This window comes from Lithobates pipiens, unplaced genomic scaffold (assembly GCF_037356315.1).
Source record: "Lithobates pipiens isolate NorthernLeopardFrog02 unplaced genomic scaffold, aLitPip1_a1.2 Scaffold_19, whole genome shotgun sequence".
NCBI classification, from domain to species: Eukaryota; Metazoa; Chordata; class Amphibia; order Anura; family Ranidae; genus Lithobates; species Lithobates pipiens.
The window spans coordinates 151,235,911-151,259,359 of NW_027507764.1; the positions used below are offsets into that span (position 1 = coordinate 151,235,911).

General features: G+C 39.1%; 1 protein-coding gene across 4 annotated transcripts in view; it reads left to right on the top strand.

Moving 5' to 3' along the window:
- KCNH8 (potassium voltage-gated channel subfamily H member 8) overlaps positions 1 to 23,449 on the top strand; it is a 780,884-nt gene that overhangs the window by 750,684 nt on the left and 6,751 nt on the right. For all 4 annotated transcript variants that reach the window (XM_077491398.1, XM_077491400.1, XM_077491399.1 and 1 more), the window contains one exon: positions 16,845 to 16,924. In XM_077491398.1, coding sequence (XP_077347524.1) covers positions 16,845 to 16,924 — 80 coding nt within the window. The remainder of the gene's footprint in view (positions 1 to 16,844; positions 16,925 to 23,449) is intronic.

Below are 23,449 nucleotides of genomic sequence, written 5' to 3' on the forward strand. Positions count from 1 at the left end.
ACTGGAAGTTCAGCATGGCACCTCATGGCAAAGAACTCTCTGAGGATCTGGAAAAAAGCCATAAAAATGGCATAGGCTATAAGATTGCCAAGACCCTGAAACTGAGCTGCAGCACGGTAGCCAAGATCATACAGCAGTTTAACAGAACAGGTTCTACTCAGAACAGCCTCGCCATGGTCGACCAAAGAAGTTGGGTGCACGTGCTCAGTGTCATATCCAAAGGTTGTCTTTGGGAAATAGATGTATGAGTGCTGCCAGCATTGCTGCAGAGGTTGAAGAGGTGGGGGGTCAGCCTGTCAGTGCTCAGGCTATACGCCGCACACTGCATCAAATTGGTTTGCATGGTTATCGTCCCAGAAGGAAGCCTCTTCTAAAGATAATGCACAAGAAAGCCTGCAAACAGTTTGCTGAAGACAAGCAGACTAAGGACATGGATTACTGGAACCATGTCCTGTGGTCTGATCAGACCAAAATAAAATAATTTGGTTCAGATGGTGTCAAGCATGTGTGATGGCAACCCGGTGAGGAGTACAAAGACAAGTGTGTCTTGCCTACAATCAAGCATGGTGGTGGGACTTTCATGGTATGGGGCTGCATGAGTGCTGCTGTCACTGGAACCTACAATTCATTGAGGGAATCATGAATGGCAACATGCCAACATGTACTGTGACATACTGAAGCAGAGCACGATCCCCTCCCTTTGAAGACTGAGCCACAGGGCAGTATTCCAACATGATAACAACCCCAAACACACCTCCAAGATGACCACTGCCTTGCTAAAGAAGCTGAGGGTAAAAGGTGATGGACTGGACAAGCATGTCACCAGACCTAAACCTTATTGAGCATCTCTGGGGCATCCTCAAACAGAAGGTGAAGGAGCACAAGGTCTCTAACATTCACCAGCTCCGTAATGTCATCATGGAGGAGTGGAAGAGGATTTACATTGTTATACAAGCTGTACACTCACTACTTTACATTGTAGCAAAGTGTCATTTCTTCAGTGTTGTCACGTGAAAAGATAGAATAAAATATTTTCAAAAATGTGAGGGGTGTACTCACTTTTTGGAGATACTTTAAGCATTCACAGCCTTTGCCATGACACTCAAAATTGAGTTCCGGTGCATCCCTTTTTCAATGATTATCCTTGAGATGTTTCTACAACCTGTTTGGAGTCCATCTGTGGTTAAATTCAGTTGATTTGACATGATTTGGAAAGGTACACACCTGTCTATATAAGGTTCCACAGTTAACAGTGCATGTCAGAGCACAAACCAAACCATAAAGTCCAAGGAATTGTCAGTAGACCTCCAAGATGGGATTGTATCGAGGCACAGATCTGGGGAAGGGTACAGAAAAATGTCCACAGCATTGAAGGTCCCAGTGAGCACAGTGACCTCCATCATCCGTAAATGGAAAAAATGTGGAACTCTTTGGAGAGTGGACCGCCTGGTCAAACTGAGCAATCGGGGGAGAAGGGCCTTAGTCAGGGAGGTGATCAAGAACCTGATGGTCACTCTGACAGAGCTTCAGCGTTTCTCTGTGAAGAGAGGAGAACCTTCCAGAAGAACAGCCATATCTGCAGCACTCCACCAATCAGGCCTGTATGGTAAAGTGGCCAGACGGAAGCCTGTCTTCAGTAAAAGGCACATGATAGCCTGCCTGAAGTTTGCCAAAAGGCACTTGAAGGACTTTCAGATCATGAGCAACAAAATCCTTTGGTCTAATGAAATAAAGAGTGAACTCTTTGGCAAGAGTCATGTCTGGAAGAAACCATCTCATCACCTGGCCATTACCATCCCTACAGTGAAGCATGGGGGGGGGGGCAGCATCCCGCTGTGGGATGTTTTTCAGTGGCAGCAACTGGGAGACTAGTCAGGATCAAGGGAAAGATGAATGCAGCAATGCACAGAGACATCATGGATGAGAAACTGCTCCAGAGTGTTCTGGACCTCAGACTGGGGCAACGGTTCATCTTCCAACAGGACAAGGACCCTAAGCACACAGCCAAGATAACAAATGAGTTGCTACGGGACAACTCTGTGAATGTACTAAAATATATGAATGTAATAACATATTTACAAACATGTGAGGGGTGTACTCACTTTTGTGAGATACTGCATCTGAAAAGTGATCAATTGATTGTACCGATGGCCTATTTAATTTAAAATATCCCCCAAATGACCCAATTTTGGAAAATAGAAAGTCCAAGGTACTTAGTAAGAGGCATGGGTTTTTTGAAGTTGTAATTTCATGTCATAATTTTTTGGATAAAGTAATTTTGAAAAAAATGTCCCCTTTTTTTACATACTGTCACAGTGATCAGGGAAACTGACTGGTGACAGTACGAAAAAAAAAAAGTATAATTTCTTTTTATTACTTTTTTTTTTACAATTTTTTTTTTTAAAACACTGTAACCAGAGTGATATAATTTTATCATAGTAACATTGTATTACCCTGGGGAAATGATCAGAATTTTTTTTTTATACATTCTGTTTACTTAAATCAGTGAATTACATTGCTATAAGCAAGCATTTTACTGAATGGAACAGATTCATTCAGTTTTGACATGTGACCTGCCGTGATTGGTCACGACAGTCACATGGTACTGGCAGTAAGCCAGAATACTGAACAGTCATCGGATGTGTCCCGTGCACACAGCCAGTGACAGATTGCACCAGTGTGTGGCCCCACGGCCGTGCGAGCAGTGCTTCCTGACAGGACGTCATATGGCGTTTAATCAGGATGGAAAAGCCACCTTCCTGCCTATAGCAGGATGATGGCTGGGCGGGAAGGTGTTAAATTGAGTAAACTGGGTTGAAACAGTACAATCCGGAGTCAGACCAGCCACACCAAACCCAATATTACAAGCAATGCAAATAACCTTGGTATTTCTTGAAATAACTGGAACAAGTAGAGGTTAAAGTGGACCTGTATTCCAATGTTAACATAGAGCTTTGTTCACAGTAAAGGAGAACAACAAGTGAATATGCTTGGAGAATATTTTGTTTCAAGTTCCCTATTTGCTCTGGTAGTATACCCAAAAGCCAAAGCATTCAATCAAAAAGTCTCAGTAGAACAGAATGACCAGAACTATCCTTGATTAATTACTCATTCAGTAGACATAATGTAGCAAAAGGTGCAGACTTTGCTAATTGGCAATAGGGGGAGCTTGGAGTTGTATTTTTTTCCATAAAATGCTAACATGCATTTAAGATTATGAATATAAAAAAAAATAAAAAAACACTTTTTGTTAAACTATTTTCTCGAGAGGTTAATCACTGCTCCAGGCTGAATCCATACTGCTACAATAATGCTGGTGCCATAATTGTATCTATATTATTTTGAACCGGCATCCACTTGATGACTACAAAGCCAGCCTGCAGGTGCTGCAATTATGTGGGTCCCATAAGTCTCATGCATGTGTATGCCATATCCAGTGCAGTATGAAGTGGTCAACAAACTACAGAAGAGCTACTGTGAGATGAAGTCTGCTGTAACTTCATACATCACTGGGATTGAGAACTCCACATCTAGGATGCAGAGAATTCATTGTTTACTGTGCGTACCTGCCAAGTGGGGGCTCATTTTCAATAATCTAAAGGAATGTGTCCCTATTTTCCTACCTTGTTGCGAGTTTTAAATATTTATCTAAGTTCTGCATTAACATAGCTTTTTGTTAATATTTGGGTATAACTCTTCTTTAACATTTGATAGCAAGTGCTTGTGAGCATGTGCCCTATGCATATACATCATGTTGACATATCTACCACACTGTTCAGCAGTTCTTTTTCCAGAAAGGTTCTTGTTCTCTCACCGCATATTTGTCACATGATAAAGCTAGCCAAACCAGATAGAAATTACTGGCCTTGGCAGTGCAGCTATACAAATAAGCCTGGGCAGAGCTCTCATAGACTATCAGCCTGGCTTGTTATAATTATGCCCATTTTTATTAGACATTCTCTACATCTAGACTAGTCCTTTACAGTTAAAATCTTTGGATTAAAACTTGCTGCTATATTCCATATTAATGGTATTGAAAGGATTTATTTTTTTCTGATGGCAGGGTTGTTTTTTATGATAGGTATTTTATATTTTATTTAGCTCTACAGTTCTATTTCTGTTTTACTTCTATGAAATATCCAGAAAAGCATTGGGTTTATGTGGTACTGAAATATTCAAATAACATTTAAAAAAAAATCCAATTAAACAGTGGTCCATGATCTCCCAGAGCATTATACTACAAGCTCTAGTTTTCTACATACAGTACCTGTATCAAGTTTTACTTCCCATTCTGGGTGCCAGAGACATGTTTGTAATGATCATTTTTTTCTCCTGGGAATAGGAAGCTTTCCTGCCAATTCTAAAGAGTCCTGGGAAAACCCAAATAAAATCTCAAATGCTTAGGAGCTAATTGGGATTTGAATGTCAATGAGATGACCCACACACCAGTTTTGTAATTTCATCCATGCATTTTCAAGAAGCCAAGGTGTAAACACTATGGGGGTTATTTACGAAAGGCAAATCCACTTGAAAGTGGAAGCTCTGCTGATTTTATCATTCAATCATGTGCAAGCTAAAATGCTCTTTTTTATTTTCCTTGCATGTCCCCCTTGGGTTTACAGCGACTTTACTTTCAGTGCACTTGCAGTGCAAAGTGGATTTTCCTTTAGTAAATAACCCCCAATGCATCCCTCACCAAATCATGTTTAACTATACTGCTAACAGTCTTGGTACTTAGGAGTTATTTACTAAAGGAAAATCCACTTTGCACGGCAAGTGCACTTGGAATTGCAGTCGCTGAAGATCCGAGGGGGACATGCAAGGAAAATAAAAAACAGCATTTTAGCTTGCACATGATTGGATAATAAAATCAGCAGAGCTTCCACTCATTTCAGATCTACCCCTTAGATTTACAGCGACTATACTTCCAAGTGCATTTTCAGTGCAAAGTGGATTTGCCTTTTGTAAATAATACCCAATGTACACCCATGGCACTGCTTTTAGAGCATTATGCATTTTGAAAGAGACAACAGTAATAACTGGTTTCTTTCAAACTTTAACTGTCTAATTAAACTTTTGAACAGGAGAAGGATACGTTCAGCTATATGTGTAATTAGAACTTCAATATACCATATTGAAAAAAAAACATTTTTCAGCAAAGCAATTAACCCCCCTGACGGTATTCCCGAGTCTGGCTCGGGGGGGAATTTTTATACCAAAAGCGTTATCCCCGAGCCAGACTCAGGACTGCATCGCTGGATCCAGGAGGAGGTTTACTTACCTTCTCCCTTGGATCCAGCGTTGTCTCCCCGCTGTACGAGCGAGCCGTGTCTCGCTCGATCTATCACGGACCCGATCTCCGTTCCCTGCGAGCGTTGCGACGCACGGGGACGGAGATCGGCACCAAATTCAAAAAGTGAAACACACACATTACATACAGTATAATGTAATATTACAGATTACATTGCTGTATGTAAATATTTCACATCCCCTTTGTCCCTAGTGGTCTGCCCAGTGTCCTGCATGCCGTTTTATATACAGTGGTGTGAAAAAGTGTTTGCCCCCTTCCTCATTTCCTGTTCCTTTGCATGTTTGTCACACTTAAGTGTTTCGGAACATCAAACCAATTTAAACAATAGTCAAGGACAACATAAAGTAAACACAAAATGCAATTTGTAAATGAAGGTGTTTATTATTAAAGGTGAAAAAAATTCCGAACCATCATGGCCCTGTGTGAAAAAGTGATTGCCCCCCCTGTTAAAACATACTATAACTGTGGTTGTCCACACCTGAGTTCAATTTCTCTAGCCACACCCAGCCCTGATTATTGCCACACCTGTTCACAATCAAGGCATCACTTAAATAGGAGCTGCTTGACACAGTAAGGTCCACCAGAAGATCCTTAAAAGCTACACATCATGCCGAGACCCAAAGAAATTCAGGAACAATTGAGAAAGAAAGTAATTGAGATCTATCAGTCTGGAAAGGGTTATAAAGCCATTTCCAAAGCTTTGGGAATCCAGCAAACCACAGTGAGAGCCATTATCCACAAATGGCGAAGACATGGAACAGTGGTGAACCTTCCCAGGAGTGTCCGGCCGCCCAAAATTACCCCAAGAGCGCAGCGACGACTCATCCAAGAGGTCACAAAAGACCCCACAACAACGTCCAAGGAACTGCAGGCCTCACTTGCCTCAGTTAAGGTCAGCGTTCATGCCTCCACCATCAGGAAAAGACTGGGCAAAAATGGCCTGCATGGCAGAGTTCCAAGGAGAAAACCACTGCTGAGCAAAAAGAACATCAAAGCTCGTCTCAATTTCTCCACAACACATCTTGATGATCCCCAAGACTTTTGGGACAACATTCTGTGGACCGATGAAACAAAAGTGGAACTCTTTGGAAGGTGTGTGTCCAAGTATATCTGGCGTAGAAGGAACACTGCATTTCATAAAAAGAACATTATACCAACAGTAAAATATGGTGGTGGTAGTGTGATGGTCTAGGGCTGTTTTGCTGCTTCAGGACCTGGAAGACTTGCCGTGATAAAAGGAACTATGAATTCTGCTGTCTACCAAGAGATCCTGAAGGAGAATGTCCGACCATCTGTTCGTGTACTCAAGCTGAAACGAACTTGGGTTCTGCAGCAGGACAATGATCCTAAACACACCAGCAAGTCCACCACCGAATGGCTGAAGAAAAACAAAATGAAGACTTTGGAGTGGCCTAGCCAAAGTCCTGACCTGAATCCTATTGAGATGTTGTGGTATGACCTTAAAAAGGCCGTTCATGCTCGAAAACCCTCTAATGTAACTGAATTAGGACAATTCTGCAAAGATGAGTGGGCCAAAATTCCTCCAGGACGCTGTAAAAGCCTCATTGCACATTATCGCAAACGCTTGGTTGCAGTTGTTGCTGCTAAGGGTGGCCTAACCAGTTATTAGGTTTAGGGGGCAATCACTTTTTCACACAGGGCCATGATGGTTTGGATTTTTTTTCACCTTTAATAATAAACACCTTCATTTACAAATTGCATTTTGTGTTTACTTGTGTTGTCCTTGACTATTGTTTAAATTGGTTTGATGTTCCGAAACACTTAAGTGTGACAAACATGCAAAGGAACAGGAAATGAGGAAGGGGGAAAACACTTTTTCACACCACTGTAATAAAAACTGTTCTTTCTGCCTGGAAACTGGAGATTGTCCATAGCAACCAAACTGTCACTTTACATCAAAAATGATTATAGACCAGCTAGAAAACAGCGATAATAAATTGGAATCACTCGCAGAATTGAGCGATAGCGATTTGTGGGGAGATCCGTCATCAAATACTGAAAAGTAATGACAGTGACAATTCTGCAACTGAGCAAATTTCAGTGTTTTTGATTTGCTTACATTATTGAATAATTTTTATTATTGTTATATTATTATTTGGTACAATTATTTATAGTTATTTATTATATTATAATTTATGATTTCATTTTTCAAACTTTATCATACCCGGGATGTCTGCTAGACTCTGGTTTGGACAGATTTAAGAGAGTTATTCCTAAAGCCGCGTACACACGGGCGGACTGTCTGTCCAACTTAGTCCGCCGAAACACATTTCAGCGGACAGTCCGCTCGTGTGTGGGCTTCAGCTGACTTTTTCAGCGTGCAGTCTGGCGGACTAAGTATTTCGGAATTTCCGTAATATTGTCCGTCCAACTTTGGTTTCAGCGGACAGTCCGCTCGTGAGTAGGCTAGTTGGACGGACTAAGTATGGCGCATGCTCAAAAAGGATTTACACGGCGAAAGGTTGCATTGCTGTGTATTGGACGTCCTATTTCTAGTCCCATCGTACGTGCTGTACATGTCATCGCGCAAGCTTTCGACGGACTGTCTGTTCATCGTGTGTGGTCAAGTCCGTTCATTCGAAAGTAGGACGGACTGTCCGTCGGATTGTCTGACGGACTTAGTTGGCCAGACAGTCCGCCCGTGTGTACGCGGCTTATGAATTACAGGACTACAATATAAAACGCCAAATTTTCATGCAAAATAATGGTACCGCTTTTAGCACCTAAAATCCGAAATAATCGTACCGCCAGGGAGGTTAATATGTGCCTAGAAAGCATGTCAAATCTCCTACCTGTGGGTTTGAAATATAAACATGAAATGGTAATATTGAATGTTCATATTTACTTCTGTAAGTAATTTTTTTGACTTTTTTTTTTGTTCTGAGGATAAAATGAAAAAATAAAAAAATACAAATACATTCTGTTTATTATTACATCCCTTTTACTCACATACCTGAGAAATCCTACTTTAGTAATGTACACGAACATGTAGCATTTTATTAACATTACTAAGAACAATAAGGGTAATAAAGCATATGAAGAGTGTAGCTGGACTTATTTGTATGTTATAATAATGGTTATAATAATGGTAATAAACATCACCATTTAATTCTCCACAAAAGAAGAAAAAAACAGAATTTTCTCTTATAAAGCGGTAATAACTAAGACAGCTATTATTTATATAGCAAAAAATATCATTATGAAATATGCGAACTTCTAGGTCAATGTGAATTTAGCACAGACTAAATTTGAGTTTTATTGAGCTACTACTAACATAGCTATGACAATAGGGATAGTGAAGAAAAGCAATCATTTTCTCTAGTCTTTAGAGCAGTTCCTTTTGGGAAAACATTTTTACAGTATGCTGTGCTTGTTCTAAAAGTGTCTTCTCAGCAACACATACTGTATACTGCTGCAATATATTGCCATGTCAAACCCCTCCCAGTAACATATTCATTAACTCAACTGCTGGCAACGGCAAGTAACTCTGTTATAGCTGTGTGATCTTTCCTGCTGTGTCTTTCTTATTGTTGGTGTGTTCTTGTAATTGGAAAGCTGCTGCTTCTATGTCTGTTTTTGTCAACAATCTGAAAATAATTGAAGTATTTATTTATTTTATCATTCTTACCCTGTTTGCATGAGTAAATGTATATGGGATTTATTTGTGTCTTATCTGTGAATAATTATAGTTAGGTTAATTTCCAAGATCATTTAATATATAAGTATATAGAATTAATTGTGGACAAGCATCTAGCAGTATGGGTATTGTACACTTCCGGTCATTTTGAATACGCATTTAAAACACACTTACTAACCTAAACAAGCTTTCTTTTAACTAAATAAAGCTAATATTTAGTAATTATTTGGGTTTGTTAGGTTAAATGTAATGTCAAATGCAGTCATAATTACCTATGATTCTTTCACATTCAGTAGGTTTAATTGTTTTGAGAGGGTTACATTCAAACAATAAATACATAACAAATAATGCCGCGTACACGTGATCGGACTATCCAGCGGACTTAGTCAGGCGGACCAGAGTCCGCCGGACAATTCGACCGTGTCCGTGTGTGGACTCCAGTGGACTTTTTCTTCCCAAAAGTCCAGCGGAATTTAAAAGAAGTCGTGACCGCCGAGTCCAGGGGACAATCCGCTCATCTGTGTGCTAGTCCACCGGACTTTTCAAATGAATGGACTTGCCCACACATGGAGTAACGTCCGTTCATTTTCAACGTGACTTGAGGTATGACAGACCAGTGGAGGAATTCAATGTCGCTGCCTCCATCGGTGAGATTGACACCTTGCTAGCCCCATTGCCTGGTATGGATTTTAAGGGGAACCCCTACGCCAAAGTCCATATCAGACCCTTATCTGAGGACGAACCTGGCCGATCAGGAAAGGGGGCGGGGGCGAGCGAGCGCTCCCCCCCTCCTGAACTGTACCAGGTCGCGTGCCCTCACCAAGGGGCGTGGGTGCTTGTCTCCCCATGTCTCCCCATGTTAATGAGGACAAGGGCCTCTTCCCAACAACCCTGGTCGTTGGTTGTCGGGATCTGCGGGCAGGGGGCTTATCAGAATCCAGGAGCCCCCTTTAATAAGGGGCCCCCAGATCCCGGCCCCCCACCCTATGTGAATGAGTATGGGGTACATAGCACCCCTACCCATTCACCAGAGGGAAAAAATGTCAATAAAAAAACACACTACACAGGTCTTTAAAGTAGTTTATTAGACAGCTCCAGGGGTCTTCTCCCAACTTTGGGGGTCTTCTCACCGGGCTCCTCCACTATCTTCTGCTCTTTTACCACTCTTTTACTAGCGGGGGAGCTCGGCTTTCTCCTTTGTCATCGCTGTCTAGGGGTCTTCTTTCGACTTCGGGGGTCTTCTCCCGCTCTTCAGTTCTTCTGCCAGGCTCCTCTGATATCTTCTTCCAGCTCTTTTATGGGGAGGCTGGAACTGTGACATCATAAGGGACGGAGTCACCATGTGACATCACCCGGTGATCCCGCCCCTTATGCCTATATAAGTCACCGCGCAATGCGTCCCCGGCATTACAGCTGGAGAGAGCGTTGTGTTAACATCGGAAGAAGATAAGAAGAACCAAGAAGAAGAAGACGGTGCCGGCGCCGATGGCGGTGACGGGGGGAGAGACGAACGAGAAGACCAGGCCAACTTTAGTAAAAGAGCCGGAAGAAGATAGCGGAGGAGCCCAGCAGAAGAACCTGAACATTGGTTATCAGCACAGCCCCCCATGGATGCCCACACTGGACCACCAGGGATGCCACCAGGACCACCAGGGAACGCAAACACACATGGATGACCAGGTATGCCCCCATGCCCACCAGGGGTGCCACACAGTGCCCTAAAAGATGCCAATCAGTGCCCAGAAATGATGCCAGGCAAGGCCCACTAAAAATGCCTGCCAAATGTCTCCTCATCAGTGATGCTCAGCAGTGCCACCCATCAATGTCCATCAGTGCCACCTATTAGTACCCATCCATGCCCATCAGTGCCCACCTATTAGTGTCCATCAGTGCCCATCTGTGCCACCGATCAGCTCTCCTCTACCTGCTTCTGTCAGACGTGAGTGAAAAAAAGCCAATAAACGGCTCTTCCTGTTTACACTGTGATCAGCTGTAATTGCACATGGCTGATCATGTGGTAAAAAGCCTTCATCAGAGACTGACTGACATGCCGCACCACCGATCTCCACGCTGTGTCATTTATGAACAAATTAAATGGGATTGGTCCCAGCACAGAACCCTGGTGGACCCCACTACCCACCCCTGTCCATTCCGAGTACTCCCCATTTATCATCACCCTCTGAACTCGCCCTTGTAGCCAGTTTTCAATCCATGTACTCACCCTATGTTCCATGCCAACGGACCTTATTTTGTACAGTAAACATTTATGGTGAACTGTGTCAAATACTTTTGATACAGGTACACCATGTCTATGGGCCTTCCTTTATCTACATGGCAACTCACCTCCTCATAGAAGATTAATAGATTGGTTTGGCAAGAATTATTCTTCATCAATACATGCTGATTACTGCTAATAATACCATTCTCATTACTAAAATCTTGTATTTAGTCCCTTATCATCCCCTCCATGAGCTTGCTATTGATGTTAGGCTAACTGGTCTGTAATTCCCAGGGATGTATTTTGGGCCCTTTTTAAATTTTGGTGCTACACTGGCTTTTCTCCAATCAGCTGGTACCATTCCAATCAGTAGACTATCAGTAAAAAATTAAGGAAAATGGTCTGTCAATTACTTGACTGAGTTCCCTAAGTACCCTTGGGTGCAAGCCACCTGGTCCCGGGGATTTATTACTGTAAAGTTTCCCAAGTCTAATTTAAATTCTGTCCTCTGTTAACCATGGAGGTGCTTCCTGTGATGTGTCATGAGGATAAACACTGCAGTTTTGGTTACAGCCCCCCGATTCCCTTGTGAAGACTGAGAAGAAAAAAAATTCAATACCTTTGCCATCTTCCCATTCTTTGTAACCAGATGTCCTTCCTCATTCTTCATGGAGCCAATATGGTCTGATCTCCCTTTTTTACTGTTTACATTGAATTTTTGGGGATTTTGTTTGCTTTCCTCCGCTATGTGTCTTTTTCGTGTTCTATCCCTAATTTCACCCTTACATTTCATGTTGCATTCTTTATAAAGTCCGAATGCTGATGATGATCCCTCAACCTTGCATTTTTTGAAGGCCTTCTCCTTTGCTTTTATATACATTTTTACATTGGAGTTAAGCCATCCAGGACTTTTGTTCACTCTTTTAAATTTATTATCCAATGGGATTCATTGGCTAATGCCCTAATTTAATATGCTCTTAAAGCAAACATATCTCTCCTCCGTGTTTTTTGTTCCTAATATTTTATCCCAATGTATGCCTTCTAGCAAGGTTCGTAGTTTAGGGAAGTTGGCTCTTTTGAAATTCAGTGTCTTTGTATTCCCTTTATGTTTCCTATTTGCATGATTTATACTGAAGCCAATTCACCTGTGATCGCTGTTACCTAAATTGCCCCGTATTTCCACATCCGTGATCAGGTCTTTATTGTTGGTAATCAGCAGATCCAGTAACGCTTTATTTCTAGTTGGTGCGTCTACCATCTGAACCATGAAATTGTCTTGCAAGACATTTACGAACTGGCGAGCCTTAGACAAATGCGTGGTTCCCTCCGCCCCATCTATGTCTGGATAATTAAAATCCCCATTATGATAACACTTTCCATCCTTGCTGCTAATCCAAATTGTGATAAGAGATATGTTTGCCCTCAGGTTAGGGAGCCTATAGCATACTTCCAGTATTATTTCCCCTTCACTTCATCCCTCCAGAGCTCTATCCATAAGGATTCCACATCCTCCTTAGCACCCTTAGTGTCATCTCTCACATTCACTTGTACATTATTCTTGATATGTAGGCATACCCCTCCCCCTTTTGTACCCCCTCTATCCCTGCGATAATGGGTATACCCTTAAATGGTTGGCAGCCAATTATGATAGCTGTTGAACCAGGTCTCTGAAATTCCCACAAATCCAAATGCTCCTTGTACAACAGTATCTCTAGTTCACCCATCTTGTCCGCCAGGCTCCTGGCACTGGTGAACATGCCCCATAGTTTAGACATCCCACGTGGTTAAAACATGAGAATGTTAAGCAGACAGTTGCCATAGCAGAATAATAATTGCCACCAGGTTGATGAGAGAAGCTTCTATGGATACCCATAATGGGATATGAAACAAACCACTGGGTGATGCCAAACCAATGTATGGGAAGGGCATATGACCACAAGTACATATAAAGGCTATATCTCCCAATAGGGGTGTCTGGGTCCAAGGGTGGCACTGAGGGTTTTTTTTTTTCATTTCCCTTATCGGTCGTCTCAATTTCAACATCTTGAGTCCCTTTAGATATGTCACCTGTACTATCTCTTACACACATTCAACAGTGATACATCTTTTGTTCAGACTTAAATGTTCAACCATTTTCATGTTGAAAAATATTTCTTTCCACTCAGAATCCATGTATTCGTTACACCGAGATATGTATTCTTTAAGATCTTTTGTACTGTTTTGACTTTCTTTGATTGGATTGTTAACTTGTAAATATTAATAAAAACATTGAAACAAAAAATAAAGGATATGTCAATCTATATAAATTATACAGTATATGTCCACATGAGCTGGTACTGCTAGAGCATATGCCAATGAGTCCTGGAAATGCAAATGCAGAAAAAAGAGATCCTCTGTGCATTCAAATGTGTGGAGCACATAGCAACAGCTAGCAACAGTGTGGTTGTGTGTATCTGATGCAAGTCAGTTAAAATTGCATGAGTAGACAGATGGGTTGTGGTCTGTGGGAAAACTCATCAATTGTGTCTGAGGTCTCTAAACTGTTGTTAAGGGCCCAAGGAATCCATATATTAAACAAAAGCAGATGCTGAATTACTATGTCCTCTTTTATCAGAGTAAATGTGTTTTTACATGCCACTTACATCCATAAGATGTAACAAATAAAAAGCCCCACATGTGACCCAGTGCTGGTGAAGCGAGGTACCATCTAAGTTGCCTGTGGCCACCAGATAAACAAAGCATGGGAGGATGGGAAGGTGGATGGACCAGCCAGGAGGGAAAATGGCAGTGGTGAGTAATGTGTATTCCAAACCCAGAACAACTATTGACCAGACTGGAAATGGCATTACAGGAAATGATGTCACAGGAAGTGATATCTTGCCAAACAGGATCCAGAATTCTGTACCTTGCTTCATTCAACACAGAGTCACATGTGGGGCTGTGGATTTGTTATCTTCTGGATGTAAGTGGCACACTATATATGTTCTTTACTTAATCAAGAGGACATAGTGTTTTAGCACCTGCTTTGTGCTCAATATATGGATTCCTTGGGACCTAACATAAAATTGATGGGTCTTCCTAGAGACCATATACAGTACCATCTTGTTACTCATGCAGTTTTAATTGACTTGCACTGTTGGTATGTGCTCCACATATTTGAGTGTGCTGAGGATCTCTTTTTTGTCTATAATAGAATATCACGAGTTGAATTCCAAAGTGAGATTTGAGCTGTATAGTAATATTTTGAAATGCAGGGTAAACTAACAATGATGGTACAAGAAGTTTGCTCATAGAATCAAAGCAGATATGCCCACAGAGTGTGAATCCATAAAACACATTTAGTAAAAGTAAAGTACAAGGCTACTGACATGAAGATCATAAAAACAGAACTGTGTATAAGAAACATAGTAGTAAACAAATCCAGATATTCTAGAGAATGCATACAAGTATGGCAACGTCACCTGCATTAGGTCTGCCCAAAGCTAATACTAATTTAATAAATGTGTTTTATGGATTCACATGTGAGCATATCTGCTTTGATTTTATGAGTAATCTTGTACCATCACTATGACCATATACAGTATCTCACAAAAGTGAGTACACCTCTCGCTTTTTTGTAATTATTTTACTATAGATTCCAGTAAGAGTACATCCAAGCTTTCTGACACTCCTCCTTACACAGCAGTGGCTGTCACTCTTATTTGTGACAGTTGTTTTCATCTATGAACATTTTAAAATGACTCATAATTTATATTATATTTTTCACATAAGTTAGTGGACCACATGGATCAAAATTGGTCTGGTCCCTGCTAAACCGGCCAAACTTTGATCCATTTATGGCTCGCTTAAGACCACCAAAGGACTTAGAATAGACAAGAACAACTGTGACATACATAGTCATAATTTTTCTCAAATCAAGTAAGGTATACGCTATTCGGGAACTTAGGTAATGATGATATATTAACTATTGTTTTGCCCATCCCTGAGATATTATAATCATTCCAAAACTTCCGAAAATCTTTACAATACCTTAAGGGTGGGGATTAATTGCCTTACCTTGAGTGCTGCAATTGTTCATTGGAAAAATATGCATGTAGTTTAGTTGGTATCCATGAGAAGGGGACTTTGTGGTAAAAGGTTGACAAGGTAGTGACAGTTTATCAAAAGGCCTTTGTATGTTGGGTGTCTAGGGGTGCAAGAGTTGAATACAGAGCTGGTAAATGAGAGTGGAAGATATAAAGGATTTAGACAGGGTTTAGTGTTGAGGGAACTATTTGAGGGTCTAAGTCTATGGGGTTTGTAAGTACAAGATGTGACAATTAGTCTAGAAGATAATAAGGAGTCGGGTCTAAATTGTGTTGTGTAGCTTGCTGTTATGTAGATTTTGAGTTTGAGGCTACTGTAGCAAAAGGGGAAGAACTGTCAGAAAATTCACAGTTCTAATGCCATGCAAAGGTGGTCATCACTGAAATTTGCCAGTTGGAGTTTACTTATTGTCCATTCTTACAAGAGACGAGGAGGTGAAAATATGCACATACAATGAGGTTCAGGGTGTATGTTTTAAAGAATATATAGTTGCATTCATTTGTGTATTTTATATACAGTATGTCTGGAGTTCAGCTTTAAGACTTTGGAGAATAAGTAGGAGCTATTGAGTTTACTCTGACTGCATAGGTTAGTGACTCAGAAAGTATTGCAGCCAAGCATAGCTAGGTAACCAATATCATGAGGAGGTCAGTTTTGGCAGCCCCAATAAGCATCTCAAAATCAGCGCAGGCTTCCTTTAAAGCTCAAAGTTGCATTTACTACCTGGTAGAGAACACAGAGCATGCTACACATACCGCAAAAAAATTCATCAAAGTACATAGAACGAAAAGTTAGTCAAGTTCTCCTGCGCCCTGCCTCCTTCTTGATGGCAGTAATAACAGCCAGGAGATGCAGTCTTACTTTTGTATCTACTATGCTTTATTCACTTGCAGAAAAAAGTGGTAACCTTTAATCTGACAAGTAAAAAAAAAAGTTTGTTATTTCTCTTGATTTACCCCCTATTAACCCTTAGTTTAACCTAATCAGCCCTAATTAACTATTGTTCCCCTTCTCCAATCAATTATTTTTTTCCCTGTTAATTTTTTTGTCAGTTTATTTCTATTTTATTAACCATTAATATTCAAACTTGATTTCATGTTTATTTGTTTGTTATTTATTTGTGTCACATCAGAAAAGTGCAAAATTGAAAAAAATAACAAATCCTTTATTTCATTTGTAACTAACTAAGCAATTCTGTGTGCCAGAAATATTATTTTAGTGTAATTTTAAACAGGAAAAATCACAGTAAAAGACTGATATCTACCATAAAACATTTTTTCAAGCTATCACTGGTCATAAAAGATAAAACTGCAGCTTTCTTGAGTTTATAGTCTAAGGATTGCATAAAAAAATAATGTTTAATATAATAAAAGAAAGCCTAGTTTGTCTATATACCGTATATTGTATAGTGACAAATGAACATGTCCATAGCAGAAGTTATCCATAGGGAGTTTATACATATGCGATTTGAAACATTAAAATTTGAATTATTCTAAAACTGATTCTTTTTTTATTTGCATTATGATGCTGTCAAGTTTACATTTCTTTTTTTTTTCTCTTTTATTCTACAGACTTTTTGGATTTCAACCCAGCAATGCTTTTCATTACAGCAGAAGAAACCAAACAACAAATAACAAGACTCAATCATGAGGTACATTTTTTTGTTAATATAGCAGACTTTTTTTTAGCTTTAAGTTAAGTCTATTAACTTTTAACTATTAACTGAGTTTTTATGCTTAATTTTTTTTAATCCCATTGCATTCTTCATAATTATAAAAATAAAGATTCCAACAGAAATAATGGAACTTCCTGGCATTGGCAGATATTTCACACTGTAGCATGGGAAAGATATTACAGAATATATGGTAACCTTGCTTAAACATGTAGCATGTACCAAAAATGAAACTATCAATATTGGGTCAACTGGCCTTTTAATAGGGTAAAGTGGGGCTTAGTGAGAAAAGGCTAGAAGACTAAAGTTGTTTGTGCTTCCTTCAGAAAGCAGTCAGTTTTAAACATTTATTTTATCAGATGTCTTTTATGAATTTTGATTCAAATCTAATTGATGGTTGCTATGAGCTAACACAGATATTCGATATTTAAAACACCACTGTAAATAACTCCTAAAGCCTGAGTCTTTCTACTCTACAGGTATAAATGTGGTCAAAGATGATTACAGATGTTAATGCAGTATGTGTTTGTGTGGATTTGCTCCAGTTTAGCCTATACTTCCTATAATGCATAATTATTGACTGACCATCTTACACGCTCATTCTAACATGTGTATGACTGTAGTGAGGAGGTTAGAATGAACACTATCTCTTCAGGGGCATTGGCTAATGTGAATGGTCTATGTACTCTGCTTAGGCCTGTAGTATTTGTTAATTCTATGTGATTGATTTTCTAAAGGAAAATAGGCTGCTCAGTTTGCAAGGGAATTTGCACTTTGCAAAGGGATTTTCCCTTGGCTTAGTGAATGTGGTGAAAATTCAACTTGCAAATAATGCCCAATTAAGGGCAAGGGAAATAAAAACTGTATTTTTGCTCGCACATGGTTTGAAGGTGGCAGAGCATCACCTCATTCAATAAGCTAAGGGTAAAGTCACTTTAGTACAACAATATATGTAGGTGTTTTAGATCAGTGGCAATTTTTTAGCACTAACGGCAGCTTCATAATTATATAAGAAATTATATAAGGAATTCAGGAATTCTTTATTTTTTTTACACCTTATGATTGCTTATACTAGTAAATTTAATCGGTATAAGAAACCATTTCTACTGAATGAAACGTATTCATTCAATATCTTTTGTTATGCTTAGCTGCGATTGGGCAAAGCTAATCACGTGGCACAGATGGGCTGTGATTGGTCCTGTCTGCACCATGTGATCACTGTGACCAATCACAACTAGCAACACAACTGTATACAATGGATGGTATGAAAGGAAGCTATCCATTGTTTACAATTCTCATGTGATCTGCTGTGATTGGTCACAATGATCACATGGTACTGGCAGTGGGCCAGTATAGTGATTAGCTGCTTCGTGGCCACGTGAGAGGCATATTGTCCACCCAAACCGATGAAAGTCCCACCCAGTCTATAGCAAAATGACGGGTAAACTGCTTAAAGGAAGAAGTGTTACCTACAGGCATTACAGTGTATATGCCTTCTTATGCAACGTTAACACCTAATTCACAAAAGCAGAGTATTAACATCATTTTTACTTGGATGAAATGTTACTGTACTGTAAATGTCCCTCAGAAAATACATTTATTTTGTAGGAAGTTAAAGGTGTACTCGTAAGAGCAAAGCTTTAGCAAACAGATCCCCTTCATTTGTATGTGATATTGTTTTCGGTACACAGGATCATAAAGGATTGCTTCAAAAGGGAATACACACAATTCATGTTTTTTATATGTGGTTAACAACTTCAGCCCCAGAAGATTTGGCTGCTGAATGACCAGGCCATTTTTTGCAATTCGGCACTTCGTCAACTGGCAATTGCGCAGTTGTGCAGCGCTGCACCCAAACAAAATGGGCGTCCTTTTTTTCCCACAAATAGAGCTTTCTTTTGGTGGTATTTGATCATCTCTGTGGTTTTTATTTTTTGTGCTATAAACAAAAAAAGAGTGAACATTTTGAAAACAAACACAATATTTTGTACTTTTTGCTATAATAAATATCCCCATTTTTTTTTTTTTAAAAGCTATTTTTTTTCTCAGTTTAGGCTGATATATATTCTTCTATATATGTTTGATAATAAAAATTGCAATAAGCGTATATTGATTGGTTTGCACAAAAGCTATAGCGTCTACAAAATAGCAGATAGATTTATATAATTTTTTTTTTTTTACTAGTAATGGTGGCAATCTGTGATTTTTATCAGAACTGTGACATTATGGCAGACACATCGGATACTTTTGACATATTTTTGGGACCATTGGCATTTATACAGCGATCAGTGCTATAAAAATGCACTAATTACTGTATAAATGTCACTGGCAGGGAAGGGGTTATCACTAGGGGGCGATCAAGGGGTTAACTGTGTTCCCTGTGTGTATTTCTAACTGTAGGGGGAGGGTACTGACCTAGAGGAAATGACAGATCATGATTCCTAGATATTAGGGACTCACGATCACAGAACAGAACAGGGATTTGTGTGTTTACACACACACGTCCCGGTTCTACCTCTCGTGCTAATGATCCATCATGCCCGACGGTCATCACGATCATCGGCCATGAGCATTGGCACCCCCCGCAGTGCAATGCCTGCTATCCCACTTAAAGGAGCCAATGTATAGCTACGACGGCTCGTGGGATTGTGCTGACCTGCCACAGTATAATGACGGCGGCTGGTAGGCAAGCGGGTCATATGGACAATTTGATATTGGTTAAGCACTAACAAAATGTAATTTAATATTAAATATTTGTATTTAATTTTAACCATGGCTGGGAATTAAAAGTTTTTTTCTCAGAGATAGCACATCTTTAGCCCTGGTTCACACTAGTGCATATTGAAATTTAACATGTCAATTTGCATTTCAAATCAGCGGCAATTGCCGGTAATGGCACTGTCCTAATCGGTGCAATGCCGCACTTGCGGCACCACACACCGATTTCAAAAAGTCGTTTCTGTACTACTTTTTGCGATTTCAGTTTGCAATTTCCATTGACATCTGTGAAATCGGGATTGACTTTGCACAGGACTTTGACTGCTTATGTCATTGTACAGAAACAATGGCAAGGAGAAATAAATAAATAAAAGGCATGCAACATTCTGTGCTTTCCCAAAGTGCAAAGCCTGGCATGCTAGTATGCCCATCAATGAAAACTGAATGAATCAGGACTGTTACCCGTGTACTATATTGGAGATTTAATATCTCTCAGATATGATTTGGGTTAAATGAGAGTTCTTTGACCATGAGTGAAAGCTTTACCACTATAACAACCTTTATTGGTGAGTAGTTGAAAGTCTATCTAATACACAGCCATTTATATAAAATCTACACCAAGGAAGAAATATTAGGTTAAACTAAGAGAATTGCATGAAGGAATACAAAGTATATTCCTTAAAACATTAATCTACAAACATATTTAGTTACAAGTAAAATGCAGACCTTTCCCATAATTACCCCTTTCACCAAGGTTCCATTCTGATGGCTGCTCTCCCATAAAGTGTGTTTCCCTCCCAACTAGTCTGTGTATATCATTACAGGCTGATGCCTAATTTGTTGGCATAGCAAGGCTCTGATTGGTTAGCTTCCCTATGCTTGGCTAAGGACTGGCTACATCTCCAATCCCTATACTTTGCATAAATCAGCCCCCTTTAATCCAAATCCTTGTGACTATTCTGAGCAGGAGATTAATTTGAATTTTCCCAGGAAGTTAAGTATTGATTACGGGTTGGCCTCCCTTCATTGCATATCCCAGCATGGGATCCTTTGAACTGAGTATGTGTAAAACAATGAGGTTTGGATCCCATTGTTTGTATATACAAGCCTGGGCACCGACTTGTCTGGTCTACTAGAGATTTCCGTGAAGATAATATTTTACGCCCTTCATGGATACAAGCTAAATTAAATATATTCCTAATTACAATATTTTACAACTATTAATGGAGATTTCACATAAACTCATAAGGCAACAGAACCCTTCCATGCTGATACTAGCCAAAATGCCATTGAGCACTCAGGTTCTTCAACAAGGAGGGAGGGGTGTCTCAAACGATAATACCCCTAACAAAGCATTACCCTGGGTTTTATAGGGTTACCTAAGAAGTTATTCAGTAATTACTGTGTTGGGCTTTTACATACAGTCCTCTTTGAAATACCTGTGCTGATTTCCCAATTGAATAATAGGTTTGTATTTAAATGAAGCACTGCTTTTAATTACTACATTACTTTAGATCTAAAGTCCCCTCACAATTTTTTATAATTTGGATGCTGTTACATAATTACCACAGTGGGAATTTAATTTTGTATATCAAAGTTTAGCACACTAAGCCTCAGATGGTGTTGTCAAAATTCTGTGTTCACATTTTACAACACATCAACACCATTACCTCTCTCCAGGCTTCTAGGGTAAAGTCCTGTGGATAAGGCTAGCTCATAAGCTCCTAAGAAACGATTATTGTGCAGCATCCTTCTAGAAATTTGTTTATGGTATTTGTTTCATATGAATGGTGCATTAGGCACCTTAGTTAGAATATGCATTTAATCCATTAAAGATAGTTTCCAAAGATCCGAATCTGAAATGTTTAATCCATTAGAACTAATGTGAAACAACTGACTTGCATTATTCACCTCAGTGGTAAATAACTATAATTTGTGAATAAGAAACATAGTGAAGGTTTCTACTGACTCGTGTGCAGTATGAAACTCACATTTAAAGTATCATAGAAAAAATAAATAATAAATTTAGCATTTCTAAAGAATGTGTAATAAAACAATGTACTGCTATTTTAGGGATGTCCATTATTCATAGATGTGTTTTCACCGGAGATTTTGATTTGATGTTTTAAGCAATATTTACTACACATAAACAGTAGTATAGGAATTTGATTGATGGTCTCTAAGGATACCATATTTTGAAGAAAGACAATCTAGCAAATATATTAGCATCTAAGTTTACATGAGTTGAGATCGAGTGTGCAGGATTATTAAACACAATTGAGTGACAGTTGCCATTTTTATGGTAATATCAGACTTCATCAGATACACATAGCGATCAGATACTAGCAGCATTTATAAGTATTTACTCCCTTTTTACAAGGTTTTAACACCATGAAAAGGGTCCACAATAAAAGCTTCTGCAAGCAACTGGAATGAGAAAATAATTTGGTTGGCCCCATATCTTTTTGTTCAGCCCCAAAAAATCAGTGGTGGCAACTCCCAGAATTAGGAACCAAGGTCACTTTTCAATCTGAAAGGAGATGATTAAAATCTTGTACTGTACATACAGCTGGGTCACTGAGATCTGGTGCTATAGGAAGGGATTATTATTATGTTATAATTCAACAAAAACACTCACTGGCCAATATATCAAATGCAGGCTTTTACTGACCTCTGAAACTCTGGTTGATGGTGGCTTACCTAAAGCTAAAGCAGGTTCTAGTGGTCCCCATGCAATTGCCCCTTTTGCCCATAAACAGTAATTGGACTGACCTTGAACCTCATATGTGCCACTGATATCTATGTTCCTCTAGCAAATATAACTATGCCAAAACTTAGCACAGCAAAAAGGCAACTGTATATGACCACCTTAAATCTCTGCATTGCATCACTCATTTGCTCAGCAAATCTCAGTCTGAAAACAAACGCCTAGTGCCATCATAATTTTAAATTAAAATCTGTGTTGAGATTTTTAATGACTGTTAAAATGTTATTTAAAGCATTTCTTTCAAGCCCACAAAATACCATTTTATTCATCTGTCAAATCTATATCAGAAATCAAATAGCTAGGCAATTATATTATTCAGACTAATTGGTGGCATTTGTAACTTCGAATGTCAGTAAATAATGTACCTGTCACATTATCTATGTATCTGACAGCTGAGTTTATGTTTATAATGAGGATATGCTGTCAAGACAGGGCAACATCATTCTTTACAAATTGGTCTATTTATTTTCTCTAGACTAGTGGCATTAAAGTGACCTAAATATTTTTGGTTAATAGATAAGTAAGTCATGCTCTCTGCTATGGTTAATATATTGTTTTCAAGGGAAAAGAATATAATAGAAGACAAAATTAAAGGTTGAGGTGTTAAAGCAGCCAGGTTATTTATTTACCTTTACTTTTGTTGAAGGAAAAGGTTAAAATTAATACTTTTTAGAATATGAAGAAAAACTGTGCGTATTTCCTCTCATATGAGCGCTTAATGGATTGGGCAAAAAAATAATTCAGCACTAAATAGGAATAACCTATGGCCAATTTAAATCTAAAGCTGCTACCATAAAAACCCAAACCAGGGTTCAAAAAGACACAGTAAACAAATAAAGATATAGGCAACGCTAAACACTATTGATTTAAAATACCAAAAAATATATAAAAAGATATATATATATATATATATATATATATATATATATATATATATATATATATATATATATAAAATAAAAAAATTGCATAAGTGTCCGTAATAGATAGCAGTAAAAGTCCATGAGATAATCCAAAGG